This window comes from Anabas testudineus, chromosome 19 (assembly GCF_900324465.2).
Source record: "Anabas testudineus chromosome 19, fAnaTes1.2, whole genome shotgun sequence".
Lineage (NCBI taxonomy): Eukaryota > Metazoa > Chordata > Actinopteri > Anabantiformes > Anabantidae > Anabas > Anabas testudineus.
The window spans coordinates 16,410,878-16,437,221 of NC_046628.1; the positions used below are offsets into that span (position 1 = coordinate 16,410,878).

At 40.8% G+C, this 26,344-nt stretch overlaps 1 protein-coding gene across 7 annotated transcripts in view; it reads left to right on the plus strand.

The window, feature by feature from the left end:
* The window catches only part of zgc:114120 (uncharacterized protein LOC619267 homolog), a 78,582-nt gene that overhangs the window by 10,335 nt on the left and 41,903 nt on the right, over positions 1-26,344 (plus strand). For 6 of the 7 annotated variants that reach the window (XM_026352240.1, XM_026352241.1, XM_026352244.1 and 3 more), the window contains exon 2: positions 16,733-17,040. In XM_026352240.1, coding sequence (XP_026208025.1) covers positions 16,756-17,040 — 285 coding nt within the window. In that variant the 5' untranslated portion in view covers positions 16,733-16,755. Of the gene's footprint in view, positions 1-16,732; positions 17,041-20,107; positions 20,198-26,344 lie in introns of those variants that run through there. The other variant, XM_026352247.1, reaches the window with a different exon arrangement.

Genomic DNA, 26,344 nt, shown 5'->3' on the forward strand with positions numbered 1-26,344 from the left:
TCACATCTTTCATCAGTGCCAGAAGCGTGTTGAACATAGACACAGACTGATTTTTACTACGGAAGACAAACGTCGAATGTCATTTGTTGTAGCTTTTAATTATTAGTTTTCATGATATGAAATGCATTTAGAATTGTCATGGCTGTGTAGATGTTGTCTGTGTGTGAAGGTTACCTCAAGGTCTGTCTTCCACCATGCATATTCTGGTATTTCTAGTGCAGAGGGAGACGAGTCTAATTTGACAACTTTCTTTGAAAGACTGAATCAGATATTCATTTTTAGTATTTTTTTTTCCAGCTCACAATTCACAACTCTTTGCCCTTGATAAAGGATTACTATTTCAGTGACATCTTGCAGATCTGATAGCATTACTGTCTCACATCAGGGCACGGAATCAGCTTTCAGTGTGCACACTGTCACAGGTAGAAAGTGCCTGTGACACAGGAGAGATCATGTCTGCAGATTTTATTGTCCTATTGCTGCACACAGTTCCACTTTTTTCAGATCTGGAACCAGTCCAACATTTACTGAGAGCTAGCAGATGTCAGAGAGAAGATTAATGTGTGGTAGCAGAATACATCCTAACTTATTACCAACAAAGGCAGAGTTTCACGACTTTTTGTTGAAATTGGTGTTTCACCTCATTCAGTGTGCTCAGAATTGTGCTTTGGTTCCCCTTTTACCATACAAACTGACATACTTACAGATTATGTCCAGAGTTCATATGAAAAAGTGAGTTTAAGATGGCGAGCTGATCTCGATACCTGCAAACATTTTCACTGGGACCATGTTGTTATTTTGACTTAAGTGTTTAGCTCAGAGCAGCACTGTCTCAGAGACTGTATACTCTTACAGATTACTCGTATTGTGAAATACTATTATAGCATTTTAATGAGCTTCAATGAGCCGACCAAATCTTATGCATGTTTACGTATCTTTGCATTGAATCCGAGCACCTTTTATTGATTAGACTTCCACAAACCAATGTTGGTCAGTTTTGCTGAGAGTGGCCACTCTCTACGACCAGAGTAGCAACAACCTGTAAATTCATGCTGCTACAGGAACAGAATTCAGATGCACACGTGTCGTGTGTGTGTGTGCTCTTTTTGTGTTTACGTGTGCTGTGTGACAGCTCTGTCGTCCTGCTCTTTGTCATTTCACAAGCTGGAGTGATAGCTTTGACACTTGTCCCCTGAAAGCAAACACAACAAATGCTGCTGATGACTAAATTACAGTGAGCAATCGTTAACAAGCTACTCATTTGCTGATTATACATAATAGTCCTTTTTGAAACCCTGATAAGACGCACTCATGAAAAGCTTCTGTCCACTGGAATAATGGGGTCTCTGAAGTGAGGAGAGCGGAGGCTGAGACAAACAGAGAGAAGGGAGGGGAAGTTATTTTATTATTGTAGTAGGGCTGTGAGATGGAGGGATTATTGTTTGAACGTTTTTTCCCCCATTGATAGTGAATTGCAGTACTGTGTTACTGTGTGCTAAATTTATAAAACTGCCTTTTAGCACATGAATCTGCTCACAGTAACCAAAAATGGCAAAGTGAAAACATGACATCTTATTGAAAAATAATAGCTGAAAGCTGTCGTTTACTGAAGTGGCTCCAAATTGTTCATTTGGTTTACTTCAACTTTCACTGAAGAAACATTGTTCATTGTCTGAGCTTGTTGCCTGTGACAGGTTGAATTATCTGGTAAAACCTGCACTGACAGTTTGAACTATACACTAATAAAGATAATGTTTCATTGGTTAGTGGATTAATCATTTAGTTGAGAACTTTGATCCGTAGGTATTTGGATTATGGTTTAATGGGCGCTGGAAAACAGTTATGGGCATTTTGTTCTGTAATAATTGTTAACTGTGGTTCTAATATAGTCTAATTCCCCACTTAGTGGACTGATTATAGTGCACTATATCTCAATGTGGCCGGACGAACCTTCTTTAGTGAATCAACTTTGGTTGCAGTGAATGAGTTGCCATGTTGGTACAGAGCTGTCGTGATGGATCATGTCACAGAATTTATTTAATTTTTTAATTCTTATATCTGTTTATCTTGCTGCTACTGCCCTGCTTGGTATTGTAGAATCTAGTCAGGTGCTGTTTAATAACTGTGTTCGTGGAATCAGACAAATCTGTTTAATGAATCTTGAAAAAAATTGAGAAAATTGAACCTGTATGTTTGTGAATGATGTTTGAGAGAAGAAGAGGCCCCTTTTAAGTGCATGATAAATCTGCATGTGTGAGAGAAAAGATGCCTATAAGCAAATATGATATAATCAGCAAACTGTTTTTTGTAGTCACACTTTTGTGTTTTCTTTATTCGTCAAGCTCCATGTCTCAAACACACACACACACACACACACACACACACACACACACACACACACACACACACACACACACACAGCTGCAAACCCTCTTCTCCACAACACACAAATTCACAGACCATAGGATCTCATCTCTGTGCAGCTCTCGCTTTCCTCAGCAGCCTTGCAGAATGATTTCATTGGGATGACAAGTGTGCCGCTCCCTCCATATTTCTGCCACCCGGGCCCCAAGCCTGGATCCAAAGGCAGCCAGCAATAATATAGGGACACTTTTTTCTTTTCTTTTTTTTTTTTTTTTTGTCTCCATCTACACAATCTGATTTTAGCTCTGCTGAAAGTAGCATTTTCTTCCTATCACAACATCGCTAATACTGACTTTCCCTTCTCCCTCTTCCCTTTTCCATCTTTCTTCACTCCTCTCTGTCCACTAAGCAGAAAATGGATCCGAGCGCCGTTGCAGGCTATTATCTGTTTGAGCTATCTATCTTGATAATTGACTAGTGGGGGTAAATGCGATGGTGATCGGTGTGACGCTAATACATTCTGCCAATTTGACATGCTCATAATCCGCTGGACTCGCGTTTCCACCCTGCAGCCATCACGGGGAGGCGAGAGGTTTGGCATGTTTGAGCACTGTAGCATCATGGATACACACAGTGGGCCGAGTGTGTGGGTGGATGGAAACACTCGATCTAAATTAGGAATCGGGAGTGTTTGAGTGGGCTTGAAGGAAGAGGAAATTGGTCTAAACATGCACAGATGCACGTTATAGAAAGTGACATACACACAGATAGATATAGCTGTCACCGTGTGCATGTGTAAGCCCAGCTGGAGGAAATAAACACATCTTAACATCACAACCAATTTGTTCTGTATGCTGCTGATTGACTCTTGCAGCAGTGAATCGCAGTGAAAGTGAATGACATGAATAGACGACATACTGTGTATCCGGAGCAAGTGGTGATGTTTTACTAATTCCACCTGGCATGACATCCTTATTTGGCAGCAGTTAACGAAATCCTGGTATATTTATAAGAATACCTGATGACGTCCTATAAAAGGTATATATTTGATATTGGCTTCTGAACCTTCAGAAATTAGTTTGTATTGTGCACAACATTATGATTAGTTGGTTGTTTCTTTACCTCACAGAAAAGTGTTTGTTGTTCTCTTAGGGTCATTTTGACTGACTCCTTGGTGAATTAGCCTCAGTCCTAAAGTGTCTCCATTTGTAGTTGTTTGCCAACTATAGACTGGTGAATTTCTAAAATCTGTAAATCAACAATTCTTGATCGTAGATCCTCTGAAAGCTCCATTTGGCTAGGTATAGCTTACATAAGCGTATTCTTCTTGTGCGGCGCAAACTCAACTGCTACTATCTTACTGAACTTTTGCCTGATTATCTAAATGGACGCTAATGTCATTTTATGTAGATATACTAACTGGTTAATTGGCTAATTGTAGCTGCTTTAGCCTTCAGACTTCCTGGTATTGATCATAGAAATTCCCAGTAAGTGAAGAAGTGTCTTATTTGAGTGAGCAGACTTTTTAACACTAGAACATTGAAAAATAGCTATTTGAATACAAAAAGGTAACAAGCACATTATGAAAGCTTTGATGTCAGATGTAATGTAGGCTGTTCACAGTCTCAGTCTCCTCAAACATGCAGCATACAGCCTGTTTAAATACACTGCCAGACATTTCCAGATGGGATAAAGGATGGTCTGAGTCACTAACAGCATTTGCATTGCGCATCTTAAAGTGTTGCCAGATATGAGTACACAGAACTTCAAATGCAGTTGAAGCGGCTGCACAAATACACCCGACTGAAGTTACTGTGTCAATGCTGAAATGACAGTGGGGTATTATCGAGTCCTAAATGCTTGTATAAACAATGAGCATGCATGTGTAAATAGCACAGCTGCAGAGATGGTCTAATCACTCAGAGGAGTTGCCGTAACACAAACGAGAACAAACACGATGCCATTGTAAAAACCTGAGCGGAGGGAAAAAGTGGAGAAAAGACAGGATAGAGTTGTAGCAGTCATTAAGGGCAAGCCTGCTCTCTGCAATTCTGGCTTATCTTCTGCAAGGTGGAGGCATGGGGAGGGTAATTCTGCTCGGGGCTCATGTGCAAAGTCGAGATACAGAACAAGAGGGAAGTGGAGGGAGAGGGAGAGAGAGAGAGCTGGTTCGTTTGCAGCTCGTCCCCGTAGACTGTGGAAAGTATTATACTCTCAGAGAGGGAGGGAGGGAGATGCACAGGCTCTGTCTTAGCACACACTGAGTACCCTGCCTCCAATCCTTATACACTGCACTGTGCACTCTCCCCGTCTCCTCAACAGCACTCTCTCTTTCCTCTTCCACACACATGTGCAGACACAAACACACCAGTGCCATGTAGAATCTCAGCCAGAGGGGGACACCATCTGCACCTGCTCAGGACCACAAGACAGGTACGCTTCGTTCATTCGTTCATTTCTGCTCAAACTGACACATTATGCAGCAGCAGATTTTTGGGTTGTCGCTGTAGTGATCCAGCCACTCACTCTCTGCAGAAGACTCTCGCGGGCTGCATGCACCAAGATTATCCGGCTTCTTTGCATAGCCCCAAGAGAACCAAAAAAAGATATCAGAGAGGGAGAGGAGCCAGAGAGGAGAAGAGAGGAAATGGAGGATAAGTAAGAGGACAGGGAGCAGAAAGCCAAAGTGAGCAGTGTTTGTCATGTAGGGCAGGGAAAGTATGCGGCAGGCAGCCAGCTAACCTGGGCTGACCTTCACGTGGAAAGAGTGCACCTATTCCAAAGTATATGGGACACCGTCCACAAAGACTTCCCCTATCAAAACCTGTTCTTAAAAGGCACATTTAACCCCCTGAACTGTTTCTGTCTTCTCTCTCTTGAGGGGCTGTATTAATAATCATCTGTTCTGAACATGCTCCAGGGACAAGCTGCAGTTGGTTGAAATGCAAATGGATGTGCAAACTGATTATTCATTTTTGCGAAATTAATTTGTTTTGTCACAGAGTCAGTGTGGAGAGGGCAAAACAGTGTGGCTGTTTATGCTCTCTGGTGGTAACACATGGTTTCAGTGCCCCCTCAGGCTTCATCTGAGAGGATAGTGTGTTCCTTTAGGTGTGTCAAGTGTGCACAGCGAATCTCACGAGAACCATGAAAGACCAGTGACGTGCAAACGTTTTCAAGCTTTTTGAAGTGGATGTTCCAATTTTTTTCTCTTCTTCTTTTTTTCTGGAGGATCTGGTAACTCAGAATCTTGGTATTGAGAATTCACTTTGATGCTGGTTTGATATCAGTTTGTACATCTTGAGACTGCAGGGGCCTTTCTCTTTTTGCAATATGTTGAGATGAAGTTGTGCTGGCCTGGAGAGAATGAGCAAAGCGGCTCTGAATGAAGTTTTAATCTTAGTCATTGCTGACGTTTTTCTTCTGTTTTCTTTGATCTTGCACTTGGCAAAGAGTTGGAGCTGTCTGACAAATCTCTTCAAGATGAGAAACAAACCTTAATGTTCTAAAGGAGCCTTTAGAACAACTGAAATATCATTTTGTGTGGTGTTTTAAGCCATTGCATTATCATTACATCATTGCCCTAGTTAACATCGTAGTTCTGCCAGAAATATTTGCTGTGTAATTGTCTTTTCAAAACTGCTGGATCTCTCAATTGTAATGGAACACGTGTACTCCTACCAGCTACAACATGCTGATAGTACACCACCTGCCTAATGTCATGTAGGTCCCTGTTGCCAAAGCATCTCTGACCAAGTGAGGGGTGGTCTTTTTCAGACCTCTGAAGGTGTATTTTGGTATCTTACACCAAGGCATCAACAGCATTTTAGTCCTTTAAGTCAGGTCAGGTTTCCAAGCATCTGATTTCCATAGTGCAACACTTTTTTCAGTTGTCTCTAGTTCTAATGCTCACATGTCCATTGTAGGTGGTTTACAGAAGTCTGACAAGTGCAGCTGCACTGTGATCACCTGTTGGACCAGCCAGGGTACTGTTATCTCCCCAAGCATTGTCCATGACTAAGGTGTTGATTTCCTTCCTTGGACCACTTTGGGTATGTTCTGTCCATTGCATACCAGGAACACACCACAAGACTGTTGCTTTTCAGATTCTCTGCCCCAGTAATCTAACATCACAATTTAACCCTTACCTAACCCTTATCCTTACCTTAGCTTTTAAAATTTGATTTTGAAATGCAATAAGTCCTGAAACAGCAGGTGCAAACAGTTTGAACTCACATACAGTAATAGGTGCAAGATTTTCTTTTTCTCTTAAGGGGCAGCCTGAGTATGAAATCTGTAAATCTTACAAATGAATCAAAATATCAGTCTCAAACAGATCACAATGGGTAATCCCCACCAACCCAGTTAAATCAGCTCCAGAGAATCAGTTTAGACCACATACTGCACACACAAGCACAGAAGCTGGGTTGGTGCATTACAGGCTATTTAAACAAAGTAATGCAATTGTCTATGATGCAAATTCGATCAAAACACTATTAAGCAATTGCAGTTATGAGCTACAGTGTTGACTGACTGGAGTTGCTGCTGCATGACATATTCCTCCAGAGTGAATACACTCTGTATTTGACTTTAGTTCAGTCTCACATACACCACCATACTGCCAGAAATACTACTCACAAAATGTGGATTAATCAATGACTGAAAATAGTCCCCACGAGTGCATTTCACTTTTGCTTGAGGATTTCCATCCATGGTCTGTTGCTTATCCTGGGGTTGGGTTGTTGTGGCAGCAGATTTTGCAAAGTAGTCCAGAATTCCTTTGACATTTTCCAGCTTTCTGTTGAGTCTTTCGGAGAGTGAATCCTTCCTTCTAGCTCAGTTCCCTCTTCACCTGAAACGCTTTGCATGATGCCCCCATTACTGACATCACACCAGTCTGTTTATCATTTTTACCCTACCCTTGAACAGGCCCTCGAGATACAACTTTGACAATAAGAAAAACGCCAGTTTTATCACTAAAACACAAGATCAGACATGGTTTTAGTTCATAGTTACAACTCACAGTAATGTGTGATTTCTTCATGTGTGCTCTCCATTAGATGAGCTTCTAACTTAAGTGGTGCCTGTGCATGCAGAACAGCATCCACTGAAAAAGATAGCATCTTACATTCTGTACACATCAGGCTTTTAGCAGTATTGTTGATGAATTTATTAATCAGTAGTGTGTCTGTGGAGGTTGTTTTATTAGCTGTGTACCATGGCAAGAGGAAGACATGTGACACCAACAGTGCTGCAAGAACATGACCCGCTGAGCCGCTGGGCCACGGCCTCCTGTTAACCGTATTGTGATTGTGTGTTTGCCCCCTTCCCAGAGGGAGGCTGACCTACAACAGACAGTAGTATCAGCTCTGGCTTGGAGCCCACAGAGCTGTCAGCCTCACATGCCGAGGGCTAAGAGGAGACGGGGGACGCAAGCAATAGAGAGGAGATCAAGAATAACAGGCAGGGAAGGAGGTAGACTCCAGCCTGTCTGAGTCTGCCCCTATCAAAGATGTTGGAAGGGCCTGAAAAGGCACTGAACTGAATCATTGTGTGGGTTTGAGATGGTAAAGTTAGAGGAGTTTAGACTTTACATCTCGTATATAAAATGGTATATGAAAGTTTTCTCCTCATGTTCCTGCTGTCAGGGAGTTGTGCTCTATACACTGCACTGTTACACATCTGTGAGGTCACACTGCCCAGGTTTAAATTGACTTGCGTGGGCTGACAGATGAAAGACAGTTAGAAACGGCAGGTAAACGAACAGTACCGCTGTGCGTCGGAATGAGTTTTTGGATATCTGTGCTCGGGTTATTTCTGGATTTTTGTATTATTTGATTAAGCACTTGGCACTTATGTTAGTGGGATTTCATTATCAGCAAGGCAACTGTAAGCTTTGAAATTCTGAAATATGCACATATATACAGATAGACTGGCAGTGGCAGACGTTACTGCAGGAGCACACAGACTGGCTTCTTTTGAAAGCACCTCCCCACCTGAGTGGATTTCCCACCTGCTTCACGTTTCCTCAGAGCACATCAGTCTTGTTAATTGCCTGGCCCGCTCTATTTTCCCCAAACCAGTTGACTTATTATCACTGAAGTTACATGCTGTCAGTTAGAGGGGCTAATGTGCAATCTGCACAGCGTGTTTTTGTATGTTCTCTGACAGTGTGCTGGGTTTAGAAGGTGAGGAAGATAAAATTTAGTTTAAGAACGTCTGTTTATAAACTAGTTACCTAAAATACACCTTAAACCAGCACATAGACTGACAATTAGTGCCCATTTATATCATCCAATATATATCATGATAATTCTTCTAATAGGAGTTTGTCACTTGAAGCATTGACGATACAGTTGCGGTGCATCTTTATATTAAAGTACATTAGTGCACAATTAATAAAGTTAACAAGTAATTTTGAATGACCTAAACTCATCACCAGGACCAGATCTGTATGTTTCATCGTGGAGAAGGACGACTTTTACAGAACTGACGCCCTGAAACCCTTCTCATCTCTAAATGAATTGTTATATTTCATTTCCTCTTTGCTGCAGCATTAATTTGCCTTCGTCATTGATATTTATGCACAGAGATGCTGATGTTCTGTCCCAGTATTTATTTTATAAATGAATCATGCTTGTCAGATTTCAAAGACTCAGGGTTGCCCTAGTTGCAGCTGAAATGTTTTGTGTTGCATATATTAATGCAGAAGAGTTTACTTTGAAAACGAGATTCCCAGAAAATGAGAAGAGTGACAGAGAAAATGTCTGCATGCTTAAAAATATGTAATTTAACCGTTCAGAAACCTGACTTTGCAGAGAAATAACACAGCATAGTACAGTCAGTACAGTTGCAAATATTTCTGTTTTTGTTTTTATTTTTCCTGCTTTGTGACACAGCACAAATCAGAGCCAGCACTCATCCAGCTGGCTGCCTCCCAGAGCCCCATGCGAGACACTGATTAGTGGCCACTAATAGATCTCGATCCCTGACTCATCCTGTCCCACTGTTCACTCAATGATACCAATTACTCACCTTCAGGATATGTCCTGGGCTCCGACAAGCCAAAAATATCACTTTCTAATTACAAGGACTTCCTCTCTTAGTTGCAATTGATGTGTGCCCTCAGCACCGGTTTTGTCTCGTCATTGGCTGAGAGGTGTGGACAGGGTAGAGCCTGAGTGTGCAATTTAGCCATGTAGCTAGGAAAAGAGGCATGTTTATTAGCAATATAGTCTTCAGGGGCTGAATTCAATCATACATCTGTGGTGGAAGGTGGCTACTTGATAGCTGCAGTCACATACCTGCACTCACCCACCCCTCTAACATCTAATCATACAGCCTCTCATCTGACTTTAATGGCACCAGGGATGGACCACATCCTGAGTGTTGGTAAATTGATGCACTGAGTGTCCCAGAGCCTGATACTTGGACCATGATGAGCTGATATAAGGGTGATCTTTTTTTTCTTTTTCTTTTCTTTTAAAAATCACACACAGGGCTCAGATTCAGTGAGCATGCAGTATAGATCCAGTACAAGATAGAGGATCAGAGAGGAGGGTAAAGTGAAAGAAGATTGACTCTCTGCTGTCCCCACTTCTCATCATGAAGGCATGTCTCCTTTTTTCCCCCTCAGACTGTCCTAAATTATTATTCTCTTTGAAGACACATCATCAAATTTCAGATCTACCCCCAGTGATGTTAAGAAGTCTGCAGCCTGGTTTGCTGTTGGTATAATGAGTGACCTGGTTGGCTCAGATTTTCAGAGATGACGCCCAAAAGAAAGTGTTGTCATTTGCGTTAGTTGATGTTGATGCAGTGATAAATGTCAATGTTTACTGACCGTGTAACGGCATCAGCGCTGGATAAATGTCACACACACGCATCACGTGGGATTATTTGTGCTATAAATGTACCTGGTTTATTAAAGCCCTCACTCCTTATTTCGTCAGTTGTCAACATTTAAACGCATACACACCAACTTTTACTAGTACCTCTCTATTTTCTGCTCTTGCTTACAGCTTATTACTTTAAGCTGTATGCCTTTTTAAAGAAAATGCAACACGGGAGCAATGTTTGGTTTTGTGACTGTGAAGCATTTGATGTTTTGAGGATTTGTAGGCTCACTAACTATTCAGCAGAGCCCTGCAAGCATTCAGGTTTTCAAACCTGCACCCTCAAAGCTTGTTGCCAGAACAAACGCTAATAAACCCACAGTTATCTATTTAAACAAATCTGGACGTGAGCTCTACCCATATCACACACTTTCATCTACATTGGAGTGCACAACACTTTCTCAGCCAGCAAAGTGGTTAAAAAAAAGACACCTGATTTTGCACTAATCTGTCCACATATACAAACAACCAGTGGCTGTCAACTGCGTTTCAGGAATGATAATTAGATGTGATAAAACTGCACAGGTTTGCAGTAGATGTTAAAAAAAAAAAAAAGGAACAAAACATGAAAATAAAACATATCTGCAGCTCTTAAATTCTTAAAAACCATTGATTTCCCACTAAAATGTCAGAAGATATTGAAAAGACATAACATGTTCTTTACAACAGGCCGTTTGTGTGTATGGCTGTGGGCTGCCAGGAGATCTATGAACTACACGTCACACTGTGAATTGTGCTGCAGGAAACTCTTCAGTCATTTTAGCTAAAGATTTAAGCTAACCTAAAATTAATTAACAAATGACTTCTAACGGTTTAGCTACTCATTCATTTTCTGCCACCCACATCTAGGTCCAAGAAATAATACTTGGATTATTTATATATTGCTAAAATTAATTGTTATATACAGCTACACATACTGGAAAAAGATGATGCACTGCAAATGTAATTAAGGAAATGAATAAATAATTGTTTATCTAGGTTTCTCATGAAAATGAGCCTGTTTGATGTTGTACCTTCTTTATCACATCACTCTGTGTTGGTCATTTGTGTGTGTGTGACCTGACTTTCACATCGGGAGATATTTTAGAAAGTTGCTCTGGTATTTTGAGACACCCATAACTTTTTTATTCAATCTTCTGGCCAGGGATGAATTATGAAACACTCTGAGAAGTGAATCGTGGACTATATGTCAAAGAAAGTGGTGAAGGCTTCTGCGTGCTTCTGCGTGCTAAAGTTTTGTTGTTTTTTTTTCTCACTGTACAACATGGTCCTTAAATTTGTTCTTTCACTGCAGGAATGAAGCTGCTGCTAGAGCCTCAAAGTACAAATGTCTAACTGCAGTAACACTAAGTACAAAGTGGTACAACTCTGAGAATGCCCTAGTACCTCTGTTAGGTTATGGCTTGAGCCTGGGTCACCTGTGTTAACCTGGCAGCAGTGTACAGGTGATTGTAGAGCTAGATGTATGCGTCAGTCGGCATCTCTATTAAAGTGTAAAAGCTGCTTGCTGGTTCACTCTGATCCTGAATCCTTGTGCCTCGCTGTCGGCAACAGTTTGGAGAGATTTTGTATTCAGCAAAGCGCTTGTTCCAAATATAGCCCGCTCGGCATTCACGTTCTGATCTTGTTTGGGTTATATTTTAATTTTCAAGTGCCCTGGAGAGCTGGATATTATACGTAATGGTTGAAGGAGCATGTTTTTTTTTGTTTTTTTTCTCCCACTCATTCCTTCCACAGTGCCTTCCTTCGTAATTAATAGTCTCAGATGAATAGAGAATTTATGACAGAGAGGCAGAGACAGAAGTAAACTCAGTTTCAGCCAGTGGCATCCATCCAATAGCTGAAGGCTGGAAATGATTGAGGAAAAAAATGACTAAATTATTAAATGAATGTGTCAATGAGAAGAATAGAATGAAGGCTGAGGGAGAAGGATTAATAAGCAAACTCAGAGCTGTTCTCTGAAGATGTTGACGTGAGTCACTCGTTTGAGTAGCAGTTGGATCAGTTTTGAAAGTTTATTTTAATTATCATCAAGTCCTTTTTTTAATGACGTCTCTGGGAATCATTTTTACTTCTTCTAAATACTACAATACCAATGAGCACAGGGGTGTGTGATATAAACAGGAAACCAAATCTGGATATTTACTGGCATTTTATTTATAAGTTGATGATGTTGTTGAAACCGTCCGTATGTCATGCACCAGAGTTTGGCAGCGGAGTGTGTTTTTGTGCCGGTTCCTTGGCTGGCTTACGCCTGTGTTGTGGTTAGTTTGCACAAATGAAAGTGAGGATGATGAGCTCTGGTAATTAAATGTCACGACATGTAGACGGCGAGGCTGGTGGGGTTTGTATTTTGTCTCCTGGCAGTGTTTGTCTTCCCTTTTTATCTTCAGTCATGCATTTTTAGGTAGCTACGCTAATTTATCAGTAGCTCGGTGCATATATGCAGTAGACACTACATGTGTTTTGCAAAGTGACTGACACATTGGATAATGTCACCCTGAATCCAAACATAAGTGGACTGAAGCTGCACATTGTTCTTTCAATTTTCTACGAAGCCTTTAGGGACGCAATTGAATTTTAGGCTGAGTTAATCATGCTTTACATGAAGACACATTAGTTTGTAGTTTGCTTATCATGCATGTACTTTCTACTTTTTATGAAAGAAGAGCATAGTAATAGTAACATGTACATATTTTATGTCACTTGAGCTTGTATCAAATTGTTGACTAATCATTTAAACACAATGAATTTCTCTTACAAACCCGGCAGCAGATTCTCAGTGTGTTAACTCTGGACCACAGCTTTGATCTCATTGTTAATGCATGAACCCTTATAGATCGAACTATATATACTGTGTACTGTGACGCGTCATACATGTACCTTTACACACAGTCATTGTGGTTCTGCAGACACAAATAAACGCAGCTTCCACATCAAACAGTCGAGAAGAAAATCATTTGAAGTAAATTTGAGTGAAGCAGAGACGAGTACAAATCATTAGCCCTCAGCCCAATGAAGCCATAAAACTAAAAAATGGCCTGTGTCAGACCCTGGCCAAGGTTGTACTGCCAACACACACACACACACTTACAGCCTTGTAATGAGAAATATTTGGACGTGGCCTTGAGCAGCTTTTTGGAACATGTCCCGGGCAGATGAAATATGGTATCAGTGGCACTATGACAATCACTCACTTGGTTTTTAGTCTCCCCTCAACTGTAATGAACAACGAATAGTGAATCATGTGGATGTTCCAGTATGAGACCTCTTTATGGGGGTGTGTTGGTACCTGTGAGAGGGACAAACACCCTTTTTGTGCAGTCAGCGTGGAGAGTTGGTGATTAAAAACTATGTTTAGGTTCAGGAGTGTGTAAAGCTGCAAAGCTGAAATATGACATCTTCCCACTAAAGATTCAACGCTGTGGGTAAAATAAGACAATTAGAGGGAAATTCATCAGCTGGACTGGTTTCTACAGAGCAATAATAACAGAGGTGGTGCCAGGAGCAAGCTGAGAGGAGGCGGCTGCCCATTAACTACTACAAGCAGCAATAATGACATGGTAGAGTTAAGACGAAATGGAGCACAGGGCTTTAGCTTGTTTTACACATGGGTGGGTATTAATGTGATGTACAGTATGTATATAGTACAGTATGCTTCTTGTTGACGATATGCAAAAAAGCCAGAATATCAGGTCTAACACTGAAATAAAAAATTTCAGCTTCACACGATGTTTCTGGTCGGGTCTGTGGCGCCGTGATTTGAGAAGGACCCTTGTTGTACTGTGCCAGCTCCAGTGATAACAGTATATTTATGGATATAATGCACAGTTTTGATGCCAACCAGCAGTGCTGCTTTTAGTAAACTATAGCATCCATTTGTCCCACATACATACCCACATATATTATAGTGACAAGCCTTTGTCTCCACCCCCCCACCCTGTGTTTCCCCCGTTTGCCTGTGTTTTATAACACTACCATGGATACACACCGGCATGCTTCTGTGTTCCTATCAGAGGATTTACATCTGTGACCAACTCAAACACGTCCTTCAATCACCAGCAGAGACTTTTCGGTTACAAATATTTCTGTTGCTAGGCTGAATCCCCAGAGAAGCAACTGGTTCACTGGTAGGAAGGAAGGGTTCAGGATTTGTGGCTGCAGCTAACGATTGTTTTCTCAGCTCTGTAAAACAGTGGGAAAAATGGCTGTCACAGATCCCAAAGACCTGTATACTACATAAAACGAAGAAAGCAACACATCTACACATTTGAGAAACTGAAACTAGGGAACTGTTGGTGTTTTTGCTGAAATGACCAATGATTAATTATTGGGTTAGTGCTGGGGTTGAGTAGGTACTGATAAAATTTCTGATGACTCTTTTTATAATTACTTATTCATGGCAGTGATACAGAGGCAGTGCTTGAACACACTTATACATGACCTCTGATAGGTTTCTACTATAGTGTCTACTGTATGTGGGGGATCACTTACTGTAGTTGGTGCCTGACTTTCACATAGTTTAATTGCAAACTAATGAAGTTTAAGGTGCATCTTTGCAGCCCAACAGATGATAAAAGCACCTTATAACACGGAACAGTAATTTATGAGACTCTCTGTCCCCTGGAACACTACAGGTAATTTACAGTTTGCACCTTTTAAAATACCAAAAGCTTGTTGTGCACATCCTAATATCAGGTTACAGTACACACTGTAGTATAATCAAGGGAAAGTTCCGGATACAACTAAAAATCAAACATATCACCTCTGATCAGACTGATGCTGAATATTTGGTTAAAATAACAGTCTCAGTTTTCGTATCTCTGCATCTTATCTTCTCCTGAAAGCAACGCCACTAAATATACGTTGTTAAATTATTTACTGAGATTTGCTTTATCTGCCCGTTCTACTAATACTCTACATGTACTACACATTTCTAGGTCTCTACTCTTGACAGGGAAGGACAGGCACAGGTACTGGATAATCTCTCTCACTGAATATTACTTTCCAAGATGATTTCTGTGACTTTTGATTTTCAGCTTGTGCAAGTGAATAAACGGTTCACGATTTTGTAACGGCACACTCACTAACTGATCAGTATCTGAGCGTGTTTTGTGTCTCAGTGATCACAAGAGGGCACTAAACCATTCCCATGCACGAAGACATCATTCCCATTTATGTCACTCTTCCTTGAATGAATTTGACACATCTGTGAGACGGTTCTACTGTCATATAGCAGGGGACGTTTCTGCACCACAGTTTTTTTATTTATTTTTTATTTTTTTCTTGCCTTAGGGCTCCCTGGATAGTCCCTGTAGTTGGAATAGACAGATGTTGGAGCTGTTTTCACAAGTATATTATCCAGAGGTGTGTTTGTAACTTTATGATGGTCCCGTGTTTGTATTTGTGTATAGGACCTTATACAAATTTACACACACTGAGTGTTTGAGGAGTCACAAGAGACAAACTAAGACAACCTGTGATTCTTGTAGACATTAATATACTGTGCTTCTTCCTCAAGGACAGAATCAGCCTGGATGGAGCATTGTTCTCACATTAACACTGTGACTGCTGCTCACTTGACGTGCCTCAAGGTCTAACCTACTAACGACTGTGTGTTTACACAGTGCACTGTGTGCTGAGACATCGGCACCAAATGAGTCACCTATTTACTGTGTAATGAGCTATTTAAAGCACCACAACACATGAGGATACACACATAAAACACATACTGTACAGAAGTGTGTAAGGTTGAATGTATGTTTTCACGTTGACACTGGATTTCAGCAACTAAAAATTGGTGGTCTGTTTATAAGCATGGATGGACTTCCTAGATGATTCATATATTCTTTTAATTAATGCTAATATTTAGGCACATATACTTATTTCAAATACACACAGTCATGATTGTACTTTAAATCACTGACGATTATTTCTTAATGTTTCTAGGTTGGTTTCTCTGTTACCAGGCAGCTGCAGCTTTTATTATGATTATGATTATTATTATTATTATTATTATTATTATTATTATATATATAATTCACTTGCAGACTTGATATTTACAGATATTGCTAATTAATTAATTGTGGCCTTTCCAAGTAGTATGTGAAATTGTTGCAAGTAAAAACAATTATGTCTTGAAAGAGTTATGTATAAACCTGACACCTGGTCCAGTCTAATTGTTTCCTGCAGCTCTACTTTTCCTTTCAAACATACTGTATTTCTACCTACACTGTGATGAAGTAAGGAGAAATTATGGCTGCCTGAAATACAGAGAACCAGCCTAGAAATTTATAGTATTCTATGGAAAACTGTTGGCAGTAAAAGTCAAGTTAATGTTCTTAAACATAGAAAATTATGTGTTCTAGATATAGTGTATCAGGTCTCACTGCTAAGTCATTCACGGTCTCTCCTCGTCTTCTCTCTTCTCTTTAAACCCCCATCCTGCTCCTACAACCTCCACTCTGCTGCAGGTCGAGAGAAGAGAAAGGGTCCCATGATCTCTGCTGGCGATGCCGAGTTCCCGCGGGATTACCACACACTGGCTGCCGGTGGCGGCCGCGGAGCCCGGCGGTTCCCCGACAACACCAACGGGGGGTTCACGTCATCCTCGCTGGACCGCCGTCACAACGCCGTGGCCGCCAAGAGCCTGGAGGCCCTGAACAGCATTCACAAGGCGGACATCGAACGCCAGCGAGACGCCCTGATGGATCTCCAGAAAAACAAGTACTCCAACAGCCCCGGGAGCATGTCGCAGGGCTCCGCTGCTGCTGGACGACAGGTGACTTCCCTGTTAATATACCTGACAAATGATGCTCTAATGTGTTGCCATGGTAACGCGATCATTACTGTCACTGCATTAGTGGTGGTCACAGAAATCCTTGTTAGTATGTAATGACTTTGACTTAATAACCAACACATCTTACACACACTTGGTTAATTTCCATAAAAACTAATGGAAATGGGATTATTCCATTTCTTAGAATCGTCCTGAGAGTCACTGATATGTAGGATCCTCCTGCACCATACAGAACCCTAATCACGTGTAATAGTACAGTTTACCTTGGTAGGCATGAACCACTTATTTATATCCAACATCAGTTATAGCTGCAGTTCCTTTTGTAGTAAATCAGGATGTACAGAGCACGCAGCGCACAGTCCTTTGAGAATACTAAGAGAAGACACCACGCATACTGAAAACTATCAAAGGAGCCACGGTAGCATTAAACATTTTACTCATTCTCTATTTTTAAACTGGCAATAAATGTGTGAACCAGCAGCATACAGGCTAATAGAACATATAAGATGATACCACTGGTGATATAGTACTAAAACAACTGCTACAGTACACAGACTGTTTCACAGTAAAGATCTGAATTTAGTGGTTTTTAAATAACTCTACCACAGAGGAGATGCTTTTGTTTTGTGTTTGTTATAGTTTTTAAAAAGCTATATTAAACATACTTGAGTGGAAAGGCCCTAAAGCAAAGGTTGACAATTTTCCAGTCAGGTACCCACATGATTACAATTTTACTCTCTGTAATCATTTAACGGTTAAATCTAAAGTTGGAACAACATATTCTGGATTTCATTATGTTGAGACATAGGAAATATTTCATATTATCACCTGCTGAACTACTTCTTCAATGAATAATTAATGTAAATGTATCTAACATGATTGTCTATCTTTACATGTAATTTATGCAGATCCAGATTTTTATACAGTTACAAATCTAGAGGAGAGTGCAGCCTCGGGGGGTTGAGCTCTCTGAGTGCTTTCAGTTTTTTCCTGGGAGATAACAACACATCGGTGGGCTGGGAAACCCACACAGGCACATTATGTGGCGAGATGCCTTTGGGGTTTTAGAGAGAGAGAGACAGACACACACACACACACACACACACACACACACACACACAGTGGAGGCATTTTCATGACCGACTTGCGGGGTCAGTAATGGACACTTTTTTTGTGGTTATTATCTCAAAGAGTCAGCAATAGAATATGGTGAAATGGATTCAAGTGAAACAGTGAGAAAATGTCAGAATGTGAAATATTAAACTCTCCGCTCCATCAAATCTCTTTCCTCCCTGCCTCTCTTCGCTTCATATTCTCCCTTTTATTCTGCCATCAATCATCACATGCTCTGACTTGTCACCTGCGACAGATGGTCAAACAGAACAGCTTTTCTCTGGGTAGCTTAAAGGTGTAGCTCAGCACTCGAGGGGAAATATCTGCGTTTTCCTCTAAAGTTAACAAGTCATCACATTCAGTCTTGTTTGTCTAGCTGCACATGGACACAGATATAAAGAGAGAGAGTTTAGTTGAATGCTGGATCCATTTATTTATTTGCTCAGGACTTGACTGTGCAGACTGTAGCATAGATAGCAAAGCTTTACTGCAGTTTTGTGTTGAGTATTTCTGTGCTAACCAATCAGCAGTGACTGATGTGTTGGTCCCATTATAATCATTTACTGTTAACAGAAGCACAGTCACATTTGGTGGAAGCAGCAACATAATGTTTTGTGGATGCATGTCGAAGTACCTCTGCAGCTTCCTGTCTAAACGAATTTCTCCAAGGGCATTAATAAAGTATCCATTATTTAATCTTTCCAGCCCTGGGGTTTGTAGAGGACTAGCTGACCAAGTTGGGCAAGGATCTCCCGATCGATAAAGGCAAATTGAAAAACATTTGTCAGCTCCCTCCTGTAATAATTTTAATTGCACTATTAAAATGTCATTTAGTTTTAGCTCGCTCACAGCACTTAAGTCAGGTTTCTAGTTCATCTTGGCTGTTCAAGGGCAGCGAAATCCCTGTGACATCAGCTGTTTGGGAAGACTTACAACCAGAAGTGGGCAACCCTGCTCCTCGAGAGTTAGTCACTTCCAATCTGGAAGATACCATCTCAGATGAGATACAGTTTTTATTCCGTTATTCTCACCGACACGGTATCGCAGGATTTTTAGATTAGTCTCTGAGTCTGGACAGATAAACTGCAACTTGACTGGTTTGTGGAGGGATTCAACAGTGAGAGAGTAATTTGAGTTGATATAAAGTGTTTTCAAAAGTCCAAAGTGAACCCAGAGAATGACAAGAAATTAATAATTATAACTTTATCATGCTTTACTACACATGGTCAGATCCAGGTTGCAAGTTTAGACTGAAAAGGTTATTTTTACCATGTTGTTTGAGCTTTAGAGGTTTTTGAAGGTATAGTTTTACTTCAGAAAGAAGACTTTCTTCTGGCCCCAGCTCTGTACTTTAAACCCAGACATAACCTTGATCGATCTTCTCGGCTAATTCTTAGAGAAAAGTAAAAGAACCTACTTCCAAAAATGTTAAACTCTGTCTTTAGGTTTTCTGCTCTGCTCTCTTACTGTACCTCTCCATGTGCCGTCTGTTTACCTACACCGCACCATCTATCTCCTGATGGAAAAGGTGGAGTGAGGCGGCGAGAGAGCGAGAGGATAGGGAAACAGGTGGAGTCTGCTGTCGTCATGGCAACCCACTGTTTCCCATATAAGGCAACTGAGTGATATCATATGGTCGGCAATGCCTGGGCTTTGGAAAGAGGCACACGCTGTTCTGAGTGAGAGGCAACAGCAGCAGGAGAGAGAACGAGCGACAGGGAGACGGTGAAGGAAGGAGGGGGTGTTTTTTTTTCTTATCGTTTGTCAGGGGATGAGGAGCAGGGGAGAGAGCCAGGGAAAGAGAGTGAGAGAGGACAGTAGGAGGAGGGGCAGGAAGGGATGCTAACCGCCTCTTAGGCGCTACTACAGGGGTACTGACGAAGGGGGGACTCTGGCGGATCCTCGGGGCACGGGAAAGACACAGAGCCGCAGTGAAAAAAAAAATGGAGAGGGGGGAGGAGGAAGAGGGAGGCATGTGGAGCGGGAGGATGCACCAGGCGGCCGACGTGCTCATTAAGTAGCTACGGTAACCCTCTCTAACCACGTCCTTGCATCCTCAGCTGAGACATTTCGGCATTCCTCTGTGATGCTGCCATGACTGTGACGCTTCAGTTGCTGCATGAATGATGATGGAGTGATGTGAAGTGCAGGAGTGTGTGCGCGCATCTTTTTTAACGTACGTGGATGCATTTGTTTGTGTCGTACATGTCAACTTAGGTTGACCTGGTGAACGCACAACTCCTTTTCTCCTCCCTGTGTGTTAGCGAAAGGGTCCATTTATTCCCAAGCAGGCAGGTGTTGTCCAGGTGTGTCTGTGCTGTCGCAGCAATGTGTTTGCATGCATGTGTGTTCATGCATGTTGTGATGCTTGTGTAGGTGAGAAGAAACACAAGAATTATGTGTAAGCACAAACACAAGTGTATCGGTGCTTGAGTGAGTGCACATGGGTTTGGGTTGGAGAGGAAGCACAGCGGACTGTGAGTGAAGGGGGGCAATAAGAGGGTGGGTACAAAGATGGCTACTTGGCATGCAGGTCAGACATGCATGTCTCTGCTCATCCCTCTCTTGCTGTTTCTCTCTTCTTTCTCTCTCTCCCCTCATCTCTCTAAGCCCCTGTCTGCCTCTGTGCATATGTGCGCTTTGGGATTTCAGCTCAAGTGATTGAGAAATATTGCAGGCAGTAATCACTGAGTCACGGTGCATAGGGGGCCTGTTTGTGTGAGATGAGACAGGTTTTATGTTCCAAAAAATGCCAGCTTGTTGGTGCATTAAATTATTTGTTGGAGTGACTTAGCGAAAGATGTTTGTCTTTCCAGTTTAAGGGGAGAAAAAAAAGGTGGTGATTAAATTGGTGTCAATAGTAAGACTTATTAGGGATTATAACACAATGGGTGGTTGACTTTACATTTATCAGCAGTAAAAACATTTATATTGTTTCTATCATTCTGACAAGAACCTGCGACAAGCGCATGATATCAACACGCATGTTTTAGCTTGTAATAACGAGGCTCTTATGTGAGGGAGCATCAGAGTGAAAAGCTAAAGCCTGTTCATTTAAAGAATAATCATTGACTGCGTTATTCTTTTGCAAGAATAAGGCAGAAAGTCAGCTGGTGATAAATGAATGTAAGTTGAAAATTTATCAGTCTGCTGTGATGGTGTTCAGTCAGATGTTAAAACTCGATGTCATGAATATGAGACTTATCCAAAGTCGAGGAGAAGATATTTGGAAGCCACAAGCAGAAATATAAATTTTTTTGTGAACTGCAACTGTCAGATGAGAAAGAGAGGTTTAGTTATTTGTTTGTTTTATGTGCATAAGAAGTTGTGGAGGAGTTAATTACAGTTTAATGTATATTGGGAGTGATGCTGCTGAGCGAGCAGAGTTGAGAGCTCCTTCATTGTGGGATCACTGAACTGAAAAGCTTTGCTTGGGATTTTTTTTTCTGTTTGGTGTAGGGACTACCTGACACTGTGCAGTGGTTGAAAGAGATTGTAGACCTGGATTAGGGTGCTCAGGTAGGAAGGTGCTCAGTTGATCACTCTTTATGCCTCTTTATGTCATAGTCTGGGCCAGAGGCAATTATGTTTTCAGGTTGTGCATTCATTTGTACGCCCACCCAGTTCTTGTGATATCTAAGGAACGGTGGGCAGGAATTCCTTCAAACTAGACAAAAATGTCAACTTAGACTCGATGATGAACTGATTAGATTTTGGTGGCCATAGGTCAAAGGTCAAGATCACAGTCACCTCATGTTTATCCTGTTCTTGTTAATGTTATGTCTCAAACACCTTGAAGGAATTTCTTCAAACTAAGGATAAATTAATCAGTTTGGTGGTTAAAGGTCAACGTCACTGTGACCTCATGTACGTCCCTTTCTCATCAATGCTATATCTCAAACACCTGGAAGGCACATTACCATCTGGCACAAACATCTGCTTAGACTCATGCATACATTTCTTGGAACAGGAGTCTGGACAGACATTTGCTCATTGGTGGAGGCATACAGCCACAATGCTGTATTTCTTTATAGATACTTTATTAATCCTCTGGAGTGCTGGAGGGAAATTTGGTGAAGAAAACAAATTGGTTTTTGTTTTATCTTTATTAAACAAACTGTCAATCATCCACTCTGAACTTTACCAAGAGAATAGCTGATCTTTCTCACAATTCAAATATTCAGACTGAGTAGCTTACCTGAGTAGAGTTATGTCTCAAGATTTTACGTAGGAGGCATCTTTGGGATTCAATTTAGAATAATAATAAACAGTGTTCAGGCTGTTTTCAGACTGCAGTATAATATGAAGACAGCTAATAGTTAAGACAACGGGAGTTGGTGAAGGGCACTGTCAAACTAAACAAATCTGAGGAAAGCATGTTTGTGTTTGCTGTATTTTAAATTAAAGTTGAATGCAGTAGATATTTTCCTTTTTATTCTGTGAAACTACTCTGTGCCAACTGCCTTATGTGGCCTCATGGTGTGATGCATATTGCTGGAAGAAAGTAGAAACGCATAGATGCATAAAAGGTTATTTATCAATGTAAATAAGTTGTTCTCATGTATTATTATACATGTAGCGTGGATAAATGAGTGTTTTATAATGACGGCTTGATAGGTGACATTTTCATCTTGGTTTAATATATGAAAACTGTCAAAATGTAAACAACACTTCACAGTGGCTCGTAGACTTTCTGAGAATAGATGTTTTCATTTATTCAAAAAGTCATTTCAAGACTGCACAAGAGACTGTAAATTAAAGTTACTGATGAATTTCTGTGTCATCACCATAATTCAGCTAAATAAGGAAAAAATGAATTTAAGAGAAAAACAAAACAATATAATTTGGGCTGTAGAATCTCTTTCATGTTTGATCACATGGCAGAAAAAGCAGCTTTGTTGTTTTGTTTGTTGCAGTGCAGCTGAAACAAACTGCGGCTCGGTGGCATCAGATCAGGTTATGATTGTGCTGTGTTGGTGACCGGGCATGGACACAAGCCAAGAAGCCACACAGAGCTCTGAAATCTAGGTCAGAGCAGCCCAGAGGCCTGTTGAGGACTTTTCTAAAGTCTTGGTCTGCTAGCCTGATTCCCTCCAAATTCAAAGTGGAGTGAGATGAGTTTCAAAAGTTGCAACGGAGATCCCAGGAGCGAGCTGCTCCCACAACAGCTGCTCAAACGTTGAGTTGAGTTCCACCGACACTTTAGTTTAATTAAGAGGAGAATTCATATTTCCAAAAGCTCGTGGTGTGTGTGAAATAATGTAGTCTCTCACACAACATTTACACCTGAGCTCTGAATTTTAAGTCATGTTAATTACCCACATGTGGAAGTCAGTATTTGAATTAGTGCAGTGTCAAATCAGCACGCTATAACAACAAAGTGCTGAGTGAAAAGCTTCCAACTGTTAAACGACAGTGAAAGGTGATGATGGCTGAGACAGTGTGAGTTTTATATGTATAGTGTTTTACTGAAGATTTCTACAGACAGAATCATAGTTGTAAAGTGCTTTATCCATTCATCCGTCCATTAATTATCTGCTGTTTATCTAGATATAGCTATGGATGGATTAAGAGAACAGGCCCCAGAGCACAAAGAATAAAAGACACCCCACGCCTGCTGTATCGTCAGTGAAGTTATTTTGTCTCTCTTTGTGGTAGCTGAGATTTTTTTGTGGTCTTCTGCGTCTCTGTGGAAATGCTGGGTCTCTGTGTGGGTGTTTTGAATAGGGAAGCACCAATCTGACTTTTTCTGTGCCAATACCGATACCTGGAGTTAATATCAGTTGATGCCTAAAGCCGAAACTGCTGAATGAATAAAACTGTGTTCTTGGCTTTGTGGAAGAATCTTGTCTTGAATTCAACTTTTAAAAAGAAAATCAACACATAGATGAATGTATTTATTTATTTATTTACTATAAAATAAATATTTGTGCACTGGTAGCAACCTAAAAATAAGTAGAAATCATAATGACCTTGTATACATTTAGTCCAAACAGTAATTACAATTCCAATCAAAATTTAATTGTACTTTCTAGGTTGATCTAGTTGTTTAGACTGAATCAGAATCAATATTAATAGCAGATTAGTGCATCCCTAGTGTTTTGTTTGTAGATGTTTTGAGTTTCTCTTTGCGAGGTTTCTGAGTTTCTTTTTGGTAATTATGAATCTTTGTCCAGTGTTTTAAATATAATTTGTGAACTCTGCAGAAACCTTGACACATAAAGAATCACACTGATGAGCTCTGGACATCATTGGATCGACCGCTGATCGAGGCCTGCATTTAGTACTGGAGAGACGTCTGACATCTGACATACTCTGGGATCGGCTTTGTGAAAGTTCTGTTCACACCTACTGTCTAAGTCAGTGATCAACCACGACTTGGCCAACCTGTAGAGAAACATCTGACTCCAGTTATAATGTATCTTGGCACAAATTAGAGCAGTTGGAGCCAAACATCCCATTGACGCCTAGAAGCTAATTATGCTTCATCATGTGTGATTAATTCCTGGTTCTTACTGTTACTGTGGCCTCTTCTTTTAAAGCAGAGCGCTTGAATAAAGGCTGATAAAGATATTCTGTCTACCAATCAGTAGATTTATTAGCCGGTACCGAATTTGTCTTGGCTTCGCACCTCCAGATCTACATGATTGATTGTTACACACATAACCACCGACACTGATGATCAATAATGAACCCATGTTAATGTACATGTCAGTTGTCATTACTGCTTGTCACAGCTTGAATAAATACAAGTCAGCCCTTAATTTAATTGAATTATGTTTATATTTAGGAACTGCAGTGAATTAGGGAGTCTAAAAACTGACGATACCAACAACAACACGACTGTTCAGTTTTTTTTTTTATGCTAGCTAAATAACCAATAAATTCTGCTGAAAAGATGACCCAGAGCAAAGACGACAAAGCTAAAAACAGTCTCATGAGTTATTGTACAGCATAAAGCAGCCGTGCAGAAGCCACACAAGGTCTCTTCTCTGGAGTGCAGCCGTCTATTATGTCTCTTTTATACGTCTTTCTTTTTTTTCCTCACTGGTGTCAGAACTTTGAAAACACAGAACTGAGGAATGCAGAGACTTAGTGTTTTCTAATTTAACACATTCAGCATTCATTCATCCACGATAATGGGAAATGGGAAAATGGCAGTGCTTACAAGATTCACTTTATTAAGAGCAAACTGACAGGAGCACGAGGACCCACTCCCCTCATCCCATTGTGTTCGGATTGGCCAGCTTGTGGAAGTTTCCTGCAGGCTGAACTGTGTATGCCCAGTTGGAACAGCACCGTCCTTTGGTACCAGCCTAGCTGAAAGCTGCAGACTGGACAGGTTGTGAAAACATTTGTCCATGAAGAGCCCATTTGTGAGTTTGTGAGTTCAACATTAGAACTCCACCTCTGTCTGTTATTTCCCTCCACTCCTCTACTCCACCTAATCTGTTTGCTTATAAAACATACTGATGAAGTCTTGAGCCATGGGAACTGTGAGCACACTATATATTTTTTTACTTTTTTGCTTTAAGTTAAAATTCACTTCACACATATACATCTTTGCCCTCAATTTGCATGTAAATGCAAGCTGTCTGTCGACTTTGTATGGAGCCACTAAAACCTGTTAGATTCTGAATACACAGTTTTTTATTAACATATCCTCAAATATTAACAAACACACAACCAAAACCCCAGTGTTGTCCTGGTTGACGTTCCTCCATTACCATGTACAATGTACCATGTAATTTGTACTTGGTCACACATACTCTACACTGTGCTATTCTAAATATTCAGCACCAGCTATGAATTAATCCACAGAAGAAAATAGTCCCAACAAAATGCAGTGTTTATTCCCATTTGGAAAACACATACATGTGACTATTTTTATCTTAAGTTGGAACAACTGAGCTTGGCTTAGTGGCACATTTTTTTTCTTTACAATAACAAATATAGGAAATGACCTGACTTATTTCTTAATGAAGGCACTTTGCAACAGAACCGTAGAACCGTGATAGATGGATGGATAGATAATTTGTTGGGAGTTGAGCGCTATTGAAACACGGATGGCCTTCACTCACCAGAGATGAGAGCTCACTGTGCCGGCACAATGTTACTCTCTTAACAAGGGTTAGGTCGCTTTATTGCCAGAAATACCAGATTTCTGTGGTAA